The sequence below is a fragment of the Brachyhypopomus gauderio genome, chromosome 20 (assembly GCF_052324685.1).
Source record: "Brachyhypopomus gauderio isolate BG-103 chromosome 20, BGAUD_0.2, whole genome shotgun sequence".
Lineage (NCBI taxonomy): Eukaryota > Metazoa > Chordata > Actinopteri > Gymnotiformes > Hypopomidae > Brachyhypopomus > Brachyhypopomus gauderio.
The window spans coordinates 11,508,675-11,531,891 of record NC_135230.1 but is presented as its reverse complement, the minus strand read 5'-3'; the positions used below and the strand labels follow the sequence as shown (position 1 = coordinate 11,531,891).

The 23,217-nt window shown below is 43.1% G+C and overlaps 1 protein-coding gene across 1 annotated transcript in view; it reads right to left on the bottom strand.

Annotated features, from left to right (window-relative positions):
• Nucleotides 1-18,421, bottom strand: part of pibf1 (progesterone immunomodulatory binding factor 1) — a 29,760-nt gene extending 11,339 nt beyond the window's left edge. Inside the window, exons 1-11 of the mRNA XM_076983531.1 lie at nt 18,325-18,421; nt 17,648-17,905; nt 17,096-17,196; nt 16,692-16,890; nt 15,822-15,941; nt 15,277-15,410; nt 14,547-14,655; nt 14,224-14,405; nt 13,877-14,002; nt 12,675-12,773; nt 359-524 (exon numbers count right to left, since the gene is read on the bottom strand). Coding sequence (XP_076839646.1) covers nt 359-524; nt 12,675-12,773; nt 13,877-14,002; nt 14,224-14,405; nt 14,547-14,655; nt 15,277-15,410; nt 15,822-15,941; nt 16,692-16,890; nt 17,096-17,196; nt 17,648-17,896 — 1,485 coding nt within the window. The 5' untranslated portion in view covers nt 17,897-17,905; nt 18,325-18,421. The remainder of the gene's footprint in view (nt 1-358; nt 525-12,674; nt 12,774-13,876; nt 14,003-14,223; nt 14,406-14,546; nt 14,656-15,276; nt 15,411-15,821; nt 15,942-16,691; nt 16,891-17,095; nt 17,197-17,647; nt 17,906-18,324) is intronic.
• Between the last annotated feature and the right edge of the window lie 4,796 nt (nt 18,422-23,217).

Sequence of the window (23,217 nt, the reverse complement as noted above, 5' to 3'; positions counted from 1 at the left end):
CTGAAACTGCCATGACTTTTATTCAAAGTCAACAGGAACATCACCGGTTATCAACCCTGTTTGAGAAGCTCCAGACAGGCAGAGTTCAGTTCTTGCCCCCCCATTTAACACCTAATTCCCTCAATCAGGTTTGTGAGAAAGTTCTCATTAATAGGACTGTGCGTAAGACGTGGTTTTGAAATTAACCCTGCTAGAACTCCAGGACCTCCAAGACCTCATAGAAATGTGTGTGACGGTGTGGGGGTGTCGGCGATTGGAGTTATATGTACAATCCTGCAGATCATGCAACACGGTGATGCAATGCAGTGCCCACGTTACACAGGAGGCAGTCTAAGCTTCCTGCCCCAGGGGTACCTGCCTCCAGTTTCTTCTGGTGCTTCTCACACTCCATCTGACACAGGTCCAGGTTCCTGGCCGCCTCCTCCTGTACCATCTGGGCGCGCTCCGCTTCAAAAGCCTTCAGCTTCAGCTGGCTCTGCAGCTCTGACGCCCTGGTGTCGGAGTTCAGCTGCAGCTGTCTGAATCTGGCCACGCCCACACATGCCATGAAAAACACGCCCCCCACATGAGGGGCAAGCGATACACACAATGACCACATGCAAGTCACACGAATGTGGTGATATTAATGCATGGGGTGCACACAAACTCTTGAGCATGCACACACGCACGCACGCATACACACACACACAACCACAATACTCATACCTATCTGTTCACACATCTTTGAGAGTGACATTTTGTCTTTCTCTTTTTCTCTCTGAAACACATACACACCCAAACGCCCACACAACACAATTCCTGAGAAAAAAAATTCTACACACACTAGAAAATGAATACAGGATGTTATTAACTTGTTATGTGGAAAGCAAAATTTACGTCCAGTTGAAGCCACCATCGAAGATTTCAAAACACCATACAACACTCAGCATACACTAGAACTTTGCCAAACTACTGACTACTGACAGGAAATGCAGCCATAAAAACAAACAAACACATACAAACATGAATCAGAACTGTGCTATTGCTCTAATGAGGTAGACCAGATAATAAGTGACCACAAGTCTAATTGTTAAACATGAACTAAAACATACTGGATGTAAACAGGAAGGATCTGGCTTCAGGCAACCTAAGATGAACCAATAACCTTCTCTAAGGTGATTCCATTAGCGTATTCTGAATCATGCATAGGGCATGGCTTTGACAGCTCTTAATGGCAGACTTTTCTCTCTCGAAAATTCCTTCTGGAGTGTCATATCGTGACATAACGTGTCGTGACATATCCACTTCACCTTAACTGGGACAAACAACAACAGGGACCACAGCCAAGTGCACCACCTGAACTTGGCAGGTCAAACCAATCTCCATATCCTCAGTCGGTGTTCTGGTGGTTTGCAGGAATGCTGCTAGCATAGTTTGCATGCATGTATGCCGGCAACATTAATGCTTGGCTGATGTATCTCCTATTTCTGTACTATATCCGCATATACTGTACTACATTTGCATATTCTGTACTATATGTGCATGTGCTAATGGTATTGCTGTTTTGCCATCAGCGGCTACTTCTGTCCTGGGCTGTGTAGATATGGCATAAGAACAAGAATATGCTTTTACTGTCTGGTTAAAGCGTCCTGAGAACATGCATGTTTGATGTTGCAGCACCAGGCTCATCTTCATGAAACAAGGTTACAAATGTACCGGATCAAATAGAACTTCACGTTATGCAATTACTACTTCTAGTAATAATAATATACACTCAGATTTACAATTCTGTTTACTATTCTACATAAGGGGGAAAAGCCTCAATAACAATATATACTCTGGTAACTGGCTTTGAAGGTGTGACAGGCTTTGGTGATATAAAAACTTTTAAGCTAAGTGCCATTATGTAACTGGATTATGGAGTGCATCTCCACTAGCCTGCTCCTCAGGCCCCTTGATGAAGAAGCTATTCTGTGGTTCACCTGTAGATGGCGCTCAGCTGCCAGACAGCATGGAAAGCAGAAGCCCCCTTGATCTGCCCCACCCCCCCACCAATGTCCACAGACAGAAATCAGGCTAGCACGCTGACTGAGGTAACGTTGCCGTTGCGCGGCACACGGCGCAGCTGAGGCTCAAACCTGAATCCATGCACACTGGCATGCCTGGCTAAGGAATGCTAATGTGTTTACAGGTTGTCCTTTTACAAATACCTACATGGCTCCTGCATGAAGGCCTGTACTTGGAAGGCTAATTCTTTCTGAACAATATATCTATTTCGGCATGAAATTAAGAAAAAGACTGAACTCTTACAGAAACTAAAAACTTCAACAATTACATTATTAAGTACTATTAAATAGTTCATGCAATTATGTTACTAAATACAGATTGCAAAATACAAACGATTCCGTGCCTAATCACATTTACTAAGCAATAGCATTGTTTATTATGGGTGTCTCCTTACATGCTGTCATGGACGTGTATTTAATGGAGGGCTGGTTATGCCTAATAACACAGAGAATGTAGTACTACCTGTTAAAGGCTTTGTAGAAAAGTTGCGGTATTATGACCTGTTGACAGAAATGCCTGCTTTAAAACTCGGAGAGACTTTCTCATGCAGTCAATTTCGATAACGCTAAATTTAGCAAGCGTACCATGCTTTAAATTGTCTCGTTTTGCTGATGCTGACAGAGTATCAGGAATGTACTATATTTAATAGCAGCCTTTGCCTGGTCATCCTGACTGTCTGGGTCTCTTTTCAGGTGTCACCACTGTCAATTTAGGCAAGATTAAGGCAAAATCTAACAGCTGCTGGACTGAAGTCATAACAGAGATGCTTACAGACATTAGAGAGGCAGTGTCCAATGCCAACGCGTATATCGAGACACCTTGAGTGGAGCATGCAGCCCAGGAACAGGAAGGCTAACATTAAGAAGCCGCAAATCATTCGAAAGGGACCCGGTGGATCCGTGTCAGTCAACCGACCCAGGCAGCTCTGAAAGAGAGAGGAGATCACAGGTGCATGCTGGGACCACAACTTAAGCATTCCAACACCAGCCAGAATCCCAGAGCCCGCACGCCTTTCCGCACAGAACGTGCAGACCATTTGGCTCAAGTGTTTCTCCTCCCATGACTCTCACTAAACATCTGACATCACCTGTGATACTCAGGGATATCGGACGCTGTTGAAAAGCCGATGTCGCACCGTTTGGCGAAGGGGGAGTCGTTTCTCGTGGTCTACCAGAAATATCACCCCAGCAACTTCTTTTGCAACTCATGTGTTGCACAGATGTAGGTGACGTTATGTCAGGAGTAGTTATGAGGAGTCAGTCGGTTGTGGTGTCGCGTAGTGTAGAGTACGGTTACAAGTACGGTATCACTAGACTGATATTAACACAGTCTTACATAAGACGTGCATATGCCTAGTTTTTAATCTAATGAGATTAAAGTGAGACAAAACCAATAACAGGAGGTGATTATGGCAATAACAACAACACTGACATTTCAATAAGAGTTGAGCCACTGAAGGGGATGGTTAACGCCCCCTGAGCAGATACGCATCTTACCGCGTATTTCACAAACTGATTCAGAATGGCCTGTATGCAATCTGACACATAACCATCTAGTGATGTCACTGTCCACTATCAATCGCTCTCAATGAGGTAGTTTCAGGAGGGGCTGTCAGTGGAGGTAGACCTCAAGATTGAGACTGCAATGTTTTGTGTGTGTATAAATGTGTGTGTGTGTGTGTGTGTGTGGGGGGGGGGGGGGGGGGGGGGCACCTGTCATCCACCCCATACACATGCACACTCTCACACACACACACACACACACACACACACACACACACACACACACACACACACACACACACACAAACAGAGGGACACAGTCCCTCTGAAGCCTCCTTTACATGAATGCGAGCTATCTGTGTCCCGGGCGGGAAAATGGCGGGTATGCCCAGCAACTGTGCGCTGACCTGCTGGAATGTGAGGCATGTGTCTGGAATGCAGTGTCACTGCGCCCCTGTGACATGGGCAAATAAGGGCTCAGGACTGGGGAGAAGGGAGGGGGCAGAACCACTGAGTCCAGCAGGTTTGGACCGCCCAACGAGGCTGCACTGTTCACTACCTGACTGCCCAGCTTGCGTCCGCTTTGGTTCCAAATGCATAAAATAAACAAACACGAATGAACCCGAAATGCACAAGGTCCCGCAAAGCCGGAAGGAGTCCGGACCGGCAGTCCAGAGGCGCAGCCGGAGAAGGAGCCATTAACGAACGGTGTTAACCCACTAACGCCGCGCTGTGCCTTCACCTGTTGCACTCTCTGGGTGGAGCGGCATCTCATACAAACCCTGCAGAAAGGCAGCTCTGAACATTTTGTGATGCCAGTAACGATGCCAAGTTTCGGAGAACACGTCGATCCTGCATGAGCCCCCGAGGCCGTGGCGTGCGAGTCCTCAGAGGCGGTTTGGGGAGCTGGATCAGGCAAAAACGCTCGTCACTGCACACGACCTGAGGGGCCTGCCTCACGCTTCCCACGTGCCTCTCGGCCCTGTCTCACAGCCAGACCCAAAGCTGCATGTGTCTGTACGCAGGAGGAATGAACTATGCCGAATTTGCTTCTTGTAGTTTATTCAGTAAGATCACAAGTGCATGTATGAAGATGACATAATAAAACATTTGCTGAGTAGAGTGAAAGTTTTGACAGCAGGTGAAAGTTTTGACAGCACTGCACCTCTGGAATGATTTAGAATCCAGTGTAGAACAAGTCACATGGGCAGACACTGTTCTCCCTGTGTTACTTTCAAACCACATTCCAGGATTCAAACATGAGCCAAAGCTTTAGCTAGAGCACACCATTCACAGGCAGCAAAAGGCTTGTTCTGTTCTGTTCCTCTTACCTTAACCCCTGACTGATCTAGTCCACTAGCAGGGAACCCTTAACTGATCTAGTTCACTAGCAGGGAACCCTTAACTGATCTAGTCCACTAGCAGGGAACCCTTAACTGATCTACTCCACTAGCAGGGAACCCTTAAGTGATCTAGTCCACTAGCAGGGAACCCTTGCCTGATCTAGCACACAAGCAGCAGGTAGAAGACACGTGCATGTGGCACACCTACAGTGGGCTGCACTGACGCACGACACTTCAGCTCAGATCCATGACTGAGTCCCAAAGCATGAAGAACCTGAGGGTGACATCAGCGTCTGATTAGATCCCTTCACCAGACCACCCCTTCACCAAAACTCCAACAAGTTCAGGCAAAGGACAGTGACGCAGTAACTACAGTAGGTAATTACACTCTTCTCAGAAATAGGAAAAAAAAGGTTTTGCCAAATTACATGTGCTGGCTGTGTTCTGAGAATGAAACACAAGTAAAGCAATGTAAACATCCTATCAGAACCCAAACCTTCATGTTCAATGAGAGCTGGCAGAGGGCACAGAGGGAGGGCTGCTAAATAAATAGAAGGATTAAGGAGAGCGATTTGGTTGGGCGTCAGGCAACCAAGGCAACGATGGGCTAATACTAAAAATAAACAAACAAACAAAAATGATGCCACGATTACGGATGTCATGTCGAGAGAGAAAGACATTCCCGCTGAAGCCTGAGAAACTACGGGAGGCATTCAGTGTTTGACTCTGCTCTAAAGAATACCACTATCAACATTAATTACAGGTATTAAAGTCTAAAAGACAGGTGTTTCCCACCTTCGCCTTTGTTGTTCCGGAAATGACACCCATTCTGTACACAACAAACAAAACAACAACAGCAACAACCTATTCTGAACACCGGTTTGTAAGAGAGACAGACAGATGTTTCTGCTGATTTCAGAGAACTGCCTGGTTATTTATACAACATGCCCACAGGTCTCCTCTGTTCTCGCTGTGAGATATACATCACCACCGTCTGACAATACTGGTCCTCAGAGAGAGATAGGGTGCAGCATGTCATGAAAGGCCAAACACATCCTAACGGAGAGAAAGCACAACATGTCAGTGCTGTACACAGGATGTCAGTACTGTACTTCACTGACGGTTCGGCATATTACGGAGTTTAAGTGATGGGTGTGTGAAGGAACAGGTTAATTAGGCTCTTAACATGCTATGGTCATGTTTTCAACAACGCCTGAAAGGCAAACCTTCGCCTGTCTGCTGCTGCAGTGTGTGTGTGCGTGCGCGTGTGTGTGTGTGTGTGTGTGTGTGTGTGTGTGTGCCAAAGCCGTGCTGATTCACAGAAACTCAGCCATGTGCTCTGGCGATCCAAGGCCTCAGCCCGGCTATATCTTTTCTAAGTCCTCACAACACAGCCGCCCAGTCGTAAAGACTGCAGTGTACACAAGAGAAATGGAAAGTTCAGAACAGAGATCCATCATCAGCTGTGCAAGCTCCTGATTTATTTAGCTGACCTTCTGGTGCCCCCCCACCTCCACATTGTCCATGTAATACCAATAACCACCATGTCCTGATATAAAAACAGAAATAACAAACGGACACCACAAGTCACTGAAACTTAAGAGCCGTAGTGTTTACGTTGTACCGTACAGTACCACACTACTGTTCGTATTTGAATTTAACTTCACATTAAAAAGCCAGTCAAAGACATAGTGTGCCATGGCTCACTGCACTGATCTAGTCCACTAGCAGAGAACCACTGACTGATCTAGCCCACTAGCAGAGAACCCTTGCCTGATCTAATCCACTAGCAGAGAACCCTTGCCTGATCTAATCCACTAGCAGAGAACCCTTAAGTGATCTAGTCCACTAGCAGGGAACCCTTAAGTGATCTAGTCCACTAGCAGGGAACCCTTAACTGATCTAGTCCACTAGCAGGGAACCCTTGCCTGATCTAGCACACAAGCAGCAGGTAGAAGACACGCTGGCTGCATGTGGCACACCTACAGTGGGCTGCGCTGACGCACGACACTTCAGCTCAGATCCATGACTGAGGCCCAAAGCACGAAGAACCTGAGGGTGACATCAGCGTCTGATTAGATCCCTTCACCAGACCCCCCCTTCACCAAAACTCCAACAAGTTCAGGCACAGGATGGTGACGCAGTAATTGTATGGTCTTTGTACATATTACAGCATCAACTATTACACTCTCTCTATCTCTCTCTTTCACACACACACACACACACACACACACACACACACACACACACACACACACACACACACACACACACACACACACACACACACACACACAGAGGAAGCAGTTCTCTCTAGCGGATGACAAAGTAAGCAGTGCAGAACTCCTCAGTTGTCCATAACGACTAGGGTGTGGAGAGAAATATGTTCAGCCAACAGTGTTGTTGCACTTTGTGAGTTGTAAATATAAACTAAATATAAAGACGAGCATCTTCTAACCTCACTTCCAGGTGTACAGCAGCTCTCCAGAGGGAAACGTCAAAGAGTGCACTTCTAAACTCGGCTTGTGCACTTACACACTCGCCACATCCTTCTTGAGAAACTAATTAACTAATTAAAATTAGAAACATTACACTTACCAATACCTCACAGTGAAGCACTAACACCACACATTGAAATGTCAATTCCTCACAGTGAAGAAATGACACTATGCTATGTAAGCTTGGACATGAATCTAAATTTAAACAATAATTCTCCAAAATCACAGCACTAGTATTGTGTTGCCCTGTTGTTTTAGTCCACTGTGTACGCTAAATGCTGCATCTCAGCAGGAGAGCGCTGGAGAATCAAGAGCTATGCTGAAGGATGAGTGGCTTTGAGTCACGTGCAGGTTTTTTCAACAACACTGACACGGTTCAAACACGAATACACTGTTACTATAATCTGTCCAACTACACAGGTGTTTAGGCCAATGAGCACACATCTTAAGGTACTTCAGCCATTTAATCTCAGTGGATACTAGCCAGGTCATGTTTTATTATTTGTAGTGTAGTACTATGTTACTTCCATTGTATTTCATTTTTTTTAGATGATTTGTGAGATATTTCTGGGTGCCTTTCTTTCCTTAATGCATAATTAAATTTTTTATTTGTTAAAAATGAAAACTTAATTTTTTTCATGTTTACAGGAGATTTGTTTATTGTGGATACGCTCTTTGTTTCATGACGTTATATATGTTTGCAAATGTTATCTTGATTAAATGAATGTGCTTTTGTGATTAATCACAAACTACGCACAGTCATCGACATTATACCAATTTTTTTCACATGTTATGTAATCATTATTAGATGTTAAGTGTCCTATAATAATGTGCTGAGAGTTTAGAGAGGTCACCCGGATTACCGGGTTACACTTCTCAAGATAATCCCTTCTCAAACAAGTAATGCGTAATTTCCGTAACGAACATCACGGACAGTGATCTATTGCAAAAGAGTTTTCAGGTGGAACATTCCAGCAAAGTGCCGCAGGTTCTGTACGAAGAACTTTTTTCTCGCAGACAGCAAAAACGAACTATAGCCGACCTCTCCGAGATGTTTACACTGGTGGAGTCCCGTTTGACTACAGTGTAGTGATTGAGCATTCTGGATTAAAGGACCTTCCCATGGCCTTCCAGTTGGCTGCTGGAAATGACACGTGTTTGCATGGGCGAGTTTTTGCACACGTCCCGACTGGTCCATAAGCCTGCGGAAGGTTAATTCAGGAGCTTGATGTGCATCACCACTTAGGGAATGTCTCCACAGATGAGGAACCTGAGGTTGTAGCAAGCAGACTCCATTTCCATGGAAAGAGTCCAACGAAAGTGTGCAATCTGTGTGACACAGGAGTTGTAGGTTTTGTCCACCTCCAAGTCAACTACACAGGTTGTGATGTAGCAACTCCATGACCTTCAGGACTGTGAAGAGGTTTGTGCCTTTGTGTGTGCAAGGACTATAAATTGGGTGATGAGGACATGGGTGACACTGGACAAGACAGACCAATATGTGTGCACATATGAATACGGGCACCGTTGTGCGATATAGTACCAACGTTTCTACCAACAAGTAAACTGACTACATTATTTTTCAAGAATGTGGCAACTGGTAGAATGGCTTCTGTTGAGAGGGAGGACTACAGATACTCAGATGCCTCCAGTGGACATGACTATGATCTTATGGGTCATACATGTCCTTGGCCAGAATATTCCACATATAGTCACATACATGTAAACCTGCAAACCTCCATCCGCTTGCTTTAAACTCTGACTGTTTCTTAATTGAATCTATACAAAGTACCAGATTCCTGTTCTCGTTTGCATATCAAAATGAAATCTGATTTCAATTATACAGGGATGGTGCTGTTTCAGTCTTTAATAGAGATCAACCAAAAACGGCACTTTAAAGAAATGAAAAATAAATATTTTTGGCACTATTTTTCTGATTCAAAGAGGGGGGGAGACATTTTCTCAAGCGATGAATCCTGTATTAGCTGTTGGCCACTTCCTTAGGTACACCTGTCCAACTGCTCATTAACACAAATGTCAAATCATCACATGGCAGCAACTCAATGCATTTAGGCATGTAGACATGGCCAAGACGATCTGTTCAAACCGAGCATCAGAATGGGGGAGAAAGGTGATTTAAGTGACTTTGAACGTGCCATGGTTGTTGGTGCCATACAGGCTGGTCTGAGTATTTCAGAAACTGCTGATCTACTGGGATTTTCACGCACAACCATTTCTAGGGTTTACAGAGAATGGCCCGAAAAAGACGAAATATCCAGTGAGCGGCAGTTCTGTGGGCACATATGCCTTGTTGATGCCAGAGGTCAGAGGAGAATGGCCAGACTGGTTCAAGCTGATAAAACGGCAACAGTAACTCAAATAACCAGTCATTACAACTGAGGCGTGCAGAAGAGCGTCTCTGCTCTGAATGCATAACACGTCGAACCTTGAGGCGTAACCTTGAGACCACACCAGGTGTCACTCCTGTCAGCTAAGAACAGGTAACTGAAGCTACAATTTGCACAGGCTCATCAAAATTGGACAATAAAAGATTGGAAAAATGTCACCTGATCTGATGAGTCTCGATTCTGCTACGACATTCAGATAGTAGGCTCAACAACATGAAAGCATGAATCCATCCTGCTTTGTATCAATGGTTCAGGCTGGTGGTGGTGAAGCAATGGTGTGGGGGATATTTTCCTGGCACACCTTGAGCCTATTGGTACCAATTGAGCATTGTGTCAACACCATAGCCTACCTGAGTATTATTGCTGACCATGTCCATCCATTTATGACCACAGTGTAACCACCTTCAGATGGCTACTTCCAGCAGGATAATACGCCATGTCATAAAGCGTGAATCATCTCAGACTGTTTTATTGAACATGACAAGTTCATTGTACTCAGTCACCAAATCTCAATCCAATAAAGCACCTTTGGGAGGAGGTGGAACGGGAGATTCGCATCATGGATGTGCAGCCGACAAATCTGTAGCAACTACGTGGTGCTGTCATGTCAATATGGACCAGACTCTCTGAGGAATGTTTCCAGTACATTGTTGAATCGATGCCACAAAGGATTAAGGCAGTTCTGAAGGCAAAACGGTGTCCAACCCGGTACTAGCAAAGTGTTCCTAATAAAGTGGCCCGGTGAGTGTAGTTAGGTGTATGTCTTTCATAAATAAAGATTGAGACATCATCATTGCATTTGTTTGCAGATGGTAAATGTTTTTAAGATGGTGTCTCATTCATATATTTATATTTCACAGTTGGACAGTTGGCGGACATGCTGGAAGGAAGCAGTGTTTCAGCGCTTTTTAGCAGAAACCAGGTGAACAAAGATTACATTTACACATATTCACATATTTGATCAAGTATTCAGTAATCTGTAGTGAAATAAAAGCAACCCTCCCAACCCTGTTTTAGAATGCTTGTAGGAAAATATTTAAAATTCATTTTAAGCCATTTAAAAAATTTGGTGGAAATGGTACACGATGTAATGATAATTGGCATTAAATCATCATTGATTTAAACGATTGCAATATTTGATTTTGTTTATCAACCCTAGACCAATGGAATCTCTATCTTCACCGTCATTATTACATCACAAATGAATACAACCGACTCTAAACAACTCGAATTCGGCATGTTAGAATTTGAGTGCAGCATCTTCATTTGCTTACATGTTATCTTGGCCCTCTGCTAAGTTTCATAAACACATCCAAGGAGAGATGAGGAGATGATCTTTAGCAAGTCATTAATGTCTCACTCCCATCAGCACCAAAACACCTACAGCTAAACCACTCTGGATGCTTTTATATTAAACAACAGGCTGGTATCAAACCGTATTATTACATGTTAAGACCACTGATAAAATGTATTTTAAAGCACCAGCCTCTCCCCCGCCCCTCCCAGATTTTAGTTATTGACCCCAACGTGGTACTGATGCCCTTATAAAGGTGTTAAAAATGACAGATGACTCATAAAATATTTCTTGTATTACCAGATCTTGCTGCTGCATTGACACTGCAGATTACAGATTACTTCTTTACAACAGATTAAACTGGGTGAGACTAATGGTCCTCAAATGTATCACCTTGTATTTAGAAGGGTGGAGTCATGATTGGTCTGAATTGTCATGATTCACAGTTATGAATATGACGTGATAGCTATAACGTAGAATTCCTCAAGGATGGCTTTTTGATCCACCTACATTAAATACATGCTTCCATTAACCTGAAACCTACGACCTTTGAAAATTCTTATCATCAAATTTTGTAGAGGCTACTTGACTTTCTCCTTTAAGGATGTTAATGCCATAGACACACGTTGACTTTTCTATAAAGATTATAACTCCATAGACACACTTTGAGTGTCTCATTTAAAGGATTACAACCCCATAGACAAAACTTGAGACTCTTCTCTACAGATAACAAGATTACAGCCCTACAGACACACTTTGACTATGTTTGGAGCAAATAAATAACGATGAGACAGAATAGGTTGCATTATTTGGGAGAAAGGAGAAGCATCTCAAAGTTATTGCATCTGCAATCTTCAATATAAGGCTATAAAAACTAAGTCAGAAATCTAGACTTTCAAACACATTCAGATCTCACCTACAGTAGGTCCAGAATACATTTCTGACATGCCTAAAGGGCACAGTTTCTTAGCCTGGTGAACACAGGTCAGTCAGTACAGCCCAGAAGCATTTAGCTTTATGCACCATTCATAACTAAAACCTCTACAAGGACTCAGATGTGTCCATATGTAGCTACTTTTAAATTCAGAATAAAATTTCAAACTTTGAAAATCAAAATTTTCAAATGTATAATTGAGCTTGAAGACTTAATATCAGATGCATTTTAACTCCGCACTTTCAAGTTTTCCTTTTATCTAATTTTTTTATCCACTTTACATTTATTCCAGTGTTACTCAATCTTTTAAATTAGAAATCTTTCTCCTACGTAATGGACTTTATAATGACGGTATTAAAATGTTCTGTACAAATGAAACTGCCTTGCCTTACTATTAAATCTCATCTTCCAGATTCTGAAAGTGTGTCTTTGTGTGTCATTGTGGCCACATTTGAATGTACATACCACATATTTGATTCATACCTCTGCAATGGACATTCCTCTGATTGTTTCCTTTTTTTCTTAATTAGTTTTACTACTAAGATCTTGGCTATGTGATGAGAAAAAATGCCATGTATGTTAAGAGAGAAAGGGCTGGCCATGGCTGTTCTGGGATCAGTTTCAGACAGGTCTGAAGTGTGGAACTCACTGTTCCAGCAGCCGGTCATAATTGGCCTGTGTCTCCCTCTCAGCGCCGAGCGCACGATCTTTCTCGAGGACAGCGTTGTCCCGTCCCTCACGAAGGTTCCTGCAGGAAAGAAAAAAGAATTAAGACAAATATGTATATTTTATTATATTATAGCACTCTGGAGAACAGGGCGGGCCCTGTTTCTCAAAAACATCATACTGCTAAGTGTAATTCTTTCCACTCTACCATTTAAAGATGATCTTTGTTTTATTGTGCTTTTGGGAAAAACACAGCCCAGCTAGAAATGCATGTTAAATGTGTTGACCTTATGCAGATATGGCACAGTGTAATATGCACCATTTTAGTAAAAACTTAAACTTAAAATAAGCCAAACCACTGGACAATGAATCACTAATTAGGCACTGGTTCCATAGCAAAGTGAATTTGCATTGAACCTACAACACCCCTAGTGGTCATTTAGAGAATGCCACCTGTGGCTCCATGGAACAGGAAGTGAAGTCTGCTGATACACCTGAAATTTTGTTTTCATTATCAGAAGTAATTAAATCCCAATGACGAGTAATTTTGGTGGTCAGTAGGAGTTCCAAGTACTAGATACATACCTCAAATATTGCATTTATTTCTGTTCCCACTGCACTACAATAGGAGTTTTTAGCTCTAGATCTGATTCACACTTTCACACTTTCCCTGGTCTAGCAGACCTGAAGCAGCTCACCAGCTCATCCTCAAGCCCTTCACGAGCCGCTTCAGATATGCTCCATCAGGGAGAAGCTGAAACTGCAGAACAGGAGGTGAAAACAAAACTAAAACAGAAGAGGAGGAAGAAGCCGGGCAGTGAGGCCTTGAGACTGAAGTAAAAAACACCTGATTCACCTCCTCAGGAGAGTGTCATTCTTGTTCTGGTAAATTACAACGTGCAAAACAACAATATGCAGAACACAAAGTCCTCATGGGAGCAAAAATTATCCAAACTAACCGTTTTCTGTTTGACACACTCATTCACAAACACACACAACCCCCCAACACACACCAAACAATGAAAAATAAAAATAAAAAAGACAACCCGTCAGTCAGAGCAGACTTTCAAAAATATATGAGGCATCAGCTAGAGACTTTGAACACCAAAAGTTTACACATGCTCAACAACACGGCGCTCTCCTGTGAAGAGCGCTGAGCCGTCGGGCCCGAGCGGGGGGCGTCACCTGTTCTCCCGCTCGTACATCTCCTTGGAGGCGCGCTGCAGGCTCTCGATCTCGCCGCTGGTCTTCAGTCGGATGTGCTCCAACTCATCCCGCAGCTTGTTCTCGTACTCGGTCTTATAGCGCTCCCTGGTGGAGAGGAGGGTGAGAGCATTCCTCACGAAGCAACGGCTGACCTGGGTTCGTCGGGCGACTGCTATGGATTTCGCGAGCCGTCGAGCACAAGCGCTCATACATACTCATGGAGCATATATGGACGAATAGGTGAAAACCATAAAAATAAACCAAAATTCCAAAGCTTACAATTGTGTCAGGAGTCTATGCGAGCGCAGCCATTTTTGAATACAGACCTGGAAGCCACGTATTTGTCGTAGACCTCCTCACGGGCCTTCTTGGCGTCTTCCAGTTGGACCTGCAGCCTGTCCAGGCGCTCCTGCTCATGGGCACAGCGCACGTTCAGCTCCATGTTCTGCCTGGACAGGTAGTCCTTGTCCTTCTGGAGCAGAGTGACCGACTGCTGCAGAGTGGCCACCTGCCGGGGGGGGGGGGGGGGGGGGGGCAGAACGAGATTCATCAGAAACTTTTACACAATGAATCCGGCTCCGTTAGTTGGTGACTCTTTAAGTACAGTAATTAATCCACCTGTTACCGTCTTATTGAGATGGTCCGTTACCTCTTTGCTGAGGTCGTTCCTCTCCTGGGTCAGTGCAGTCTGCGTCAGGTCCAACATCTCCAGCTTCTTCCTCAGCTCCCTCACCTCCCCCTCATAACCGTCTCTCGCCCTGAGCAATATCATAATAAACAGCCCGGTATGAAGCAATTAACAGTAAGCCTACAATACGTCTGATGCAACAGACACATCAACATAGGCAAATGATCTGAAAGACTACAGCCTAGAAAATGATCATTAGAGATAACAGTTGCTAAATCACATCTAGACCACTTGGTTTGTTTATAAGCTTCAGATATGATCTCAGCTCATGCTTGTTTCCTGAACATCTGTTTAGTTTTTGAACGCTGTCATTAAAAACATTTTAGTTCAGCCAGCTTATCTGATGAAACGTTAAATGAAAAACTGTAAACAAACTTGATATTTTGGGCGAGTGAATACGGGCAAAGTAAACGCCAAAAAAAGTTTCTTTTTTATTTAAGCTGCTGATGCAAGATCCAGTTGTAATCCAGCCACGAGCATGAAACCACCCCCCCCCTCCCCCCGTAACGCAACAAAGCACTTCCAATAGGTGTTCACCAAGAATATCACATTATTCACTGACAAGATCAAACCATGAGGGAGGGATTTAAAAAATGTAACAAGTTGAAACAGAGCCGAGTGTTAAACGGGCCAAAGCCTGGGGAGGGTGAGCTAATCCCGCATAACCGGCCTAGCGACTCCCCGCCCTCACCGCCTGACGTTGTCGTAGTTCTGCCGCTTGTAGTCGTCGTGCTGCGCGAGCTGCTTGGTGTCGGCCAGCTCTAGGGTCAGCCTCTGGCAGCGCAGGTCCAGCTCCGAGCGGGTCCTCCTCTCCTCCTCGTAGCTCTGCATGCATGTTCGAGCATCAACAAGAAACAGGGGAGGCCATACTGCTGCTCGCCCCAAACCAAAGTGATTCAAGGCTCAGGCTTACCAACACTGCCTAATAACACACCGTTAAGTTCCACTTGACTATTACGGTGAGCAGCTCTTATGGAGCTGCATAGCCAAATGCAAAAAAAATGCATTAGACCAGTTACAGATAAGTCATTTTAGGTATATGCTTCATTAAGCTCTCAAAGGCAAATTTGAATTTGTAGATCAGATGATCTAATCAGACCAGCTATAATAGAAATATTATAGAAAAATGTAACAAAAAACAGACCAATTGAAACCTAACCCTATTCCCATGGATTATGTTCATAATTAGTCATAACACGTTTATAACACGACACTTCCAGTGTGGATCCATCTGACCTCCATGAGGGCCTTGATCTGGTCACGTTGGCTGTCAAGATCCTCACTCAGACTGCTCTTCTTCACCTGCAGCTCCGTCACCAGTGACCTCAATGGCGTCACCGCCTCGTAGAATCGGACCTAAGCCGACACAACCCGGCCAAAGAATAGCCTGGTCAATCTACGCGGACCATCTGCAAGCCATCTGAATGGGGACTGTGTTATGAAAACCTGTCACTAAGACCAGGACCATCTCATCACTTAGTACTTGCACACTGAACTGGAATATCTAAGGTCTTTGTGTAGTACTCACTGCATGATGAGAGTTTCGGTGATTCTGAGCCATGCTGATACGATAAGTAATACTGTTTATCGATGTAAATTCTTGCTTGTGCACAGTGCTAATTGCTGAAGACAAAATTGTGGTTTCGAGTAAAGTAGACTAAATCATACAGCCTTAAGACATGCACACAAGAAGACCAGGCTCAATTACAAATGTGGGATTAAAAATGGTTACCAAGCCTAAAAGGATGAGTGTCAACACGTCGATTCATTAGCATGTGCCAAAAAATGTCTTTTGGTGGGAAACAGTAAGAGATCATGTTGAGTCGTTTCAAGTTGAGTCACTTCAACTCAAATAACAACCCTGACATAGAAATTGAAAGATTAAATATGCAAGCAAAATGTTTTTATGAATTTGGCGTAGACTACAAACCTTAAGCAGCAAAAAGGTTTATAGAAACAACAAACCTAGGGTACATTTAATAAGCAGGGCTTTCCCTGCATTTAATATCAGTTTTTCTTACGTCATTCTTTACTATCTTGCCTATTTGGTGCCTAAGGAGGTGCCGCTCCCCTCCTCTCTGAGAGCTCTGCTCTGTATGGACTCACCGCCACATATTCAGGGATGGAGAGCTTGTCGTCGGGGAGGTTGCGCAGCTCCGAGTACTTCTCCTCACTCAGCTCCAGGTCCCGCAGACTACGCCGGACGTCACCGGCCCGCTCGCACAGCTGCCGGTTGGTCTCCTCCAGCTGCTTCTGTCGCACCAAGATGGCGTCCATCTCCTGTTTCCTCAAAGCCTGCTGCTTCCTGCGCAACACGGAAGCGGGGAGGAGACGAAGTGAAGGCGAGAGAGACCAGACGTGAATTTTAGAGAGAGATGCAAACACCCAAGGAAAGTTAAAGTAAGGAACAGAACACCATGTTTATCATTAGCGTCAATGTCAAATTAATGTCAGATGTTGTCTGTTGGCTCCAGTCTCCCCATTACACCCGCTGGAGGTGTGCGTCTAACCTGCTCTCGTCCTGCTGGAGTTTCAGCTGGCTGTCCAAGCGGAGGGCGAGCACCTGTTTCTGATGCAGCGCATCGTTCAGTTGTTCTTCCAGTTCTTCAACCTAAACGTACAAATTTGTCCGATCAGATGAAAAATTTCAGAGAATCGATTTGAAAAAAAAAAACACAAGACTATATTCTCTAAATAGGTGTGAATCATTTTGAAGTTAGTATTCTTAGTTTAGCAAAAGGTCTGGAATGCTCAGAATGTCTAAGAATAACTGATGGTGCTCTTCTACAGGGAATATTCCGTTAAATATAAGTAAAAACGAATTACGTAGCAGGCAGCCCGAAGTCAAGTCAAATTTATTTATATAGCGCTTTTTACAACACATATTGTCACAAGTCCACTTATTAGCATTTTTATCTCCATGCAATTAATTAAATGTTAATTTCCTCCTTGTTTTTACTTATATTTAACGGAATGTATACTCATTATCATATGGGTCAGTTGTGTTTGTTTCATTTTATGTAGTTAATAAAAGTTTTGTTTTATTTAATAGCATTTCCTACTTTGGTAAGGTGTTCCACTTTGAGATTATCAATCATGAGGTTTTTCTGCGACATCTCAATTTTCAGGAGCTGGATGTTATGGAGCAGTTCCTTTCTCTCCAACAGCTGTTTGGTGACCTTGCGTGAGCCATCTTTTTCGTCCGAGGACGAGATCTCTTCCGTGGGCACTGTTGTTTCTAGACTCAAGTCCTCCGACTCGATGGAGCTAGAGATGTTCGCAGTGCGGCCCTTCTGCTTCTTTGGTGCCATTTTTGTTACCTTCACCCAAAGAGTCATAAGAAATCATTAAAAGCAACAACGTGTAGAGCATATAGGCATGTTTATTGACTAGCAGTTCAATGTTGCGATGTCATTTATGAAAGAAATTAGTGAGATAAAAACAAACAAACAAAATTGTTACTACATTGCTGAGAAAACAAAAAACACTTAGCTTTAGCGAGCTAGAGGACAGCGAACCAATGAACTACCTAACCTAAGAGGAGTAACAGAATATACACTGTAGTTAGCTAGCTAAGCTAGCTAGATGGCTGATTGGTAATACTGCCACTATCGATACGTTAATGCAGAATATAACGTTAATTTTAACGATGGTCTATTTATGCATAACTGATAAAGGTATGGGAATATATATGCAGTCCGTTGTGTTTATGAAAGACGAGAGGAAGACCATAACTTGCCTCTTCTCATTTCAAGCGTCCCGCCGCTCCTAGAGACGACAGACAACACAACAAAGCTGACGAGCAACCATCGACGTTACAGTTAAACTGAGATTCGTGTAACGTATTAGTGCCATCTATCGTTCACCACCGAAAGGTGAACGTTTGGTGTCCGCTCCTTTCATGATCTACATCAAATCTAAAAAGTTAGTATTTTGCAAATAATTAAACAAACGTTAACATTACATTTAGCACCTCATAATGGGGTTGAAGCAAATTTTTTGAGATTTTTTTTCTTTTCAGAAAGAGTGATTAGAAAATTTCCCATCAGTAAGCCTGATTTACTTTAGAAAAAAGAAACCAAGCACATGAATATCTTGCTCACTTCTCCCTACAAGCCCATAACAAACCCCTGAACCCATATCAATGTGTACAGGGCTGACCAAGCTGGAGCTATAGCATAGAAGGTCGATCTCTGCTCATTTTCACGCACAACTTTGAATTCAATGCCACCAAATCGATCACCAGCCTCATTTGGCCACAGTGTCAGGGAAAGGAATTCATCCTCAAACGTAAATGTCTTGAATGATTTCTCCATGTGATGGCCAAAATGTTCCGTGTCATCATTACTGTGTGTCAAAGAGACAGCATTCACATGGAGAAAAAGAATCAGGTCTTTTTATGGTCATCATTACAACTGAATTGCTCCTTTTCGTGGGATATTGGTTATAAAAACAGACGGAGTAGTAGCATCACGTTCTTGACCTGCAGCTAGTGCAGCACTGAGAGAGTATGATGTAGCCTACTCGTAGTTCTAATTAAATTTATTGACACCCTAGAAATATTTTTTATATTTTAAAATGAACTGTTGCAACCAAACAGAGCTGTACTTGTCCAATTTATACATTTAGAAAACAAGTGTGTTGTTAATTATAAAGGTGATTTTGAGGCATGAAAACACATCAAATCAAAATATTCTCATTTTGCTGCTCACTGAAACATTCATCTCCTTCAGGGTTATACAGGTAGCTGTCCCAACCTGCTGGGCATTGCTGCCTGTCGCACCTCTACCGGTGCCCATGGGTCAGCTGCAGGGTCACCAGCCAGAAACCACCATTCCCCAACGTTTCACTCCTTTAGTTCTGGTACAAATCCTGGTGGCGGAGCAGTGACAGGGACGTCTCCCTGTCACCCCCTGCAGGTGATGGGTGTTTTCCCTGCGGCTGTTGGGGTTAGGTGCTCTTCCCCCAAGCTTTGTCCATCCTCCTGAGCCAGAGCCAAAGCTCCCTTTTTCAGCCTCCTCTGCCAGGGCCTTTGTTGCCTTCCTGAGCCTTCCTCCAGTGAGTCCTACCTCCCTCAGGAGGCGTGTGGTTTACAAACCCATGAAGCCACAGCATCCGACCTCCGCTGGGTAGATGGTCTTCCAGCCAGCCTCCTGGCACTCAGCAGCCAGCTCCGAGTACCCTCTTGCATTCGAAGGCGGCCTCAAGGAAGCTTCAAAGGTTGATTGAATTCACAGGTCTTGAAAGTCCACTCAGAACCTCCATCTCCACCCACCAGTGTGGGAGTAATTATGTCTATAAATAAGTTGGACAGTTTTTAAAGCCAAATTCTGCCATCTTTAAAGATTTGTATCCGTTCCTCACTTTTATAACTACGGTATACCTTTCATATTAATTTACATGTGAATTATTTGCAGTACATCACTTCATTTAAAATTAATAACTAAATAATATGTTTTTTAAAAGGATAACTACAGATGTATTAGAGAGGAGGATCAACCCTTGTAGATGCAGAGAAACATTTTTACTTCTTCAAGAGTTACATATAAAAGGCTTCATTCCTTGCAACATACAGAAGGCGATTAGAGCATCAAATCACAATGAGGGTTGTGGTCATAAATCAGTGCTGCGGTATCTTTATATGTGGAGGATTGGCTGTCTTAAACCTTTCTTAGATCTTTGCAGAAATTAAGCGGAGAATTATAAGGTATTGATGGCAAAATAGTTTAGCCAACTGTTGGAAAAAGGAGAATGAGCATATTCACCATCATGAGTGGGAATGTAGTAAACACATTCAATAGGTTCACTGGACCCCACACGACTAAGGCTTTGTACCGCAAACAGTATCGTTTCTTTGGCTGTAGTTCATTTAGTATGAAGTGAGTCTGAGTATCTGAAGTGTCTCTGGTTTCCCAAGATTCCTTCTGGGCATCTGACTTTATCTCCCTGTATTCCACTCTAAAATGTATGAACTCAACACACCTTCGTTCATTTTCCCTGATAGAAACCCCAGTGCTCAGAGGGACCCCAGTGCTTGATTCAAGCAAACAAACAAACAAACAAACAAACAAATTACAAATTTTCTACAATTATAATCAATTATTTATATTCACATATCTATATAATCATTAAGTATTTCCCACATCACTTCATTTATACTTTGTGCCATTTGTGTTTTTTATTTAATGTTTTATTTAATGTTATATATATATATATATATATATATATATATATATATATATATATATATATATATATATATATATATATATATATCTATATAACATATAATATATATATATATATATATATATATATATATATATATATATATATATATATATAACAATAATATATATATTTACAAAACATTAAATAAAACATTAAATAAAAAACACAAATGGCACAAAGTATAAATGAAGTGATGTGGGAAATACTTAATGATTATATAGATATGTGAATATAAATAATTGATTATAATTGTAGAAAGGGCGTGAAACAAATTAATGAATGCATGTATTTATTTATATCTTCCATGCATGAATACAGTACCGTTTCATCGTTATTGTTAACCGATATTTTCGAATGGCTTTTATTTTATATCCGGTGGATATAAGCAGGACGGGGAAACACGATTCGGTGCAACACCGTTTTTTTCCCCTCGTGTTTTGCGTTATTATAGTGCTTGAAAAGCACTATATTGATATTCCTCATACTTCTTCTTATTATTATAGTGCTTGAAAAGCACTATATTGATATTCCTCATACTTCTTCTTATTATTATAGTGCTTGAAAAGCACTATATTGATATTCCTCATACTTCTTCTTATTATTATAGTGCTTGAAAAGCACTATATTGATATTCCTCATACTTCTTCTTATTATTGTTCTTCTCCAAATTTCTGCGATTAATGCGGCCCGAACCGCTTAACGTACAGACTCCGTTCGAACTGCGTTTCGAAGGTCTCGGCTCTGTGTGGTGTGCTATCCGTTTTTGGAGTCGATTAGAGTTATAGATTTTAATAGAATTGAGATTAAAAATGAAAAAATCCCTATTAAAATGAATGGTGGAATGTTCAGAAATTCAAATCTTAACAGCCAGTTAGAGTGTGAACTGGCATAAAAAATGATCAAAACTTTCGTGGCTAAACTGCTGTAAAATCCTTACACCTTGACCTAGAAGCTCCATTTAAATTTTAAATGGGAGAGAAACTTGTCCTCTCTGGCACGCCGAGATATCTAATCATTTGATCAATTATTTTTAGAGTTATGAGCATTTGTTTGGCACCAGACACAGAAAACTGCCCCATTGGCCCCCATATAAATGTATGAGAATCAGAATCAGCTTTGTTGAGATTTTTGTGTGTGTTTAACTTGTCATAAATCAGTCATTTTAGGGTCAAACCACACCAAAATATATCAAAATCATCAGCAAGGGGTCCTCTCTCACACAATCTCTTCGGTGAAGCGATAAGTTAAATGGGTCCCGAACTATGACCGTTTGTTCGGAGGGTGCAAATCACTAAAACAAGGCTTTTTCACTCAGTGAGAGTCACAGTTATTATTTGAATGTCTCTCCCCCTCCCCCACACACACACGCGCACACACCTGCATCTCTCTCATACCCACTCCACACAGTCACACACATATACACCACACATACACACACATACATACATGCAGATGGGGCAGATGGAGTAGAGGGGCTGATGGAGCAGAGGGGCAGATGGGGCAGATAGAGCAGAAGGGGCAGATGGGGCAGATAGAGCAGAGGGGCAGATAGAGCAGAGGGGCAGATAAGGGAGAGGGGCAAATGGGGCAGATGGAGCAGATGGGGCAGATCTCACACACACACACACACACACACACACACACACAACTCACACACACACACACACACACACACAACACACACACACACACACACACACACAAACACACACACACCTACCTCACACACACACACACACACACACACACACAAACACACACATATACACCACACAGACACACACACATACATACATGCAGATGGGGCAGATGGAGCAGAGGGTCAGCTAGAGCAGAGGGGCAGATGGGGCTAATGGGGCATATGTAGCAGAGGGGCAGATGGAGCAGAGGGGCAGATGGGCCAGATGGAGCAGAGGGGTAGATGGAGCAGAGGGGCAGATGGAACAGAGTGGCAGATGGAGCAGAGGGGCAGATGAGGGTGAGGGGCAAATGGGGCAGATAGAGCAGATGGAGCAGAGGGGCAGATGGGTCAAAGGGGCAGAGGGGCAGATAGAGCAGATGGAGCAGAAGGGCCGATGGGGCAAAGGGGCAGATGAGGGTGAGGGGCAAATGGGGCAGATAGAGCAGATGGGGCAAAGGGGGCAGATGGAGCAGAGGGACAGATGGAGCAGAGGGGTAGATGGAGCAGATAGAACAGAGGGCCGTATGGGGCAGATGGAGCAGAGGGGCAAATGGGGCAGATAGAGCAGATGGAGTAGATGGGGCAGATGGAGCATATACACCATATACACTACATACACACACACACACACACACACACACACACACACACACACACACACACACACACACACACACACACAGAGACTTGCATCTCTTTTCAAGCACTATGTATTTCCTT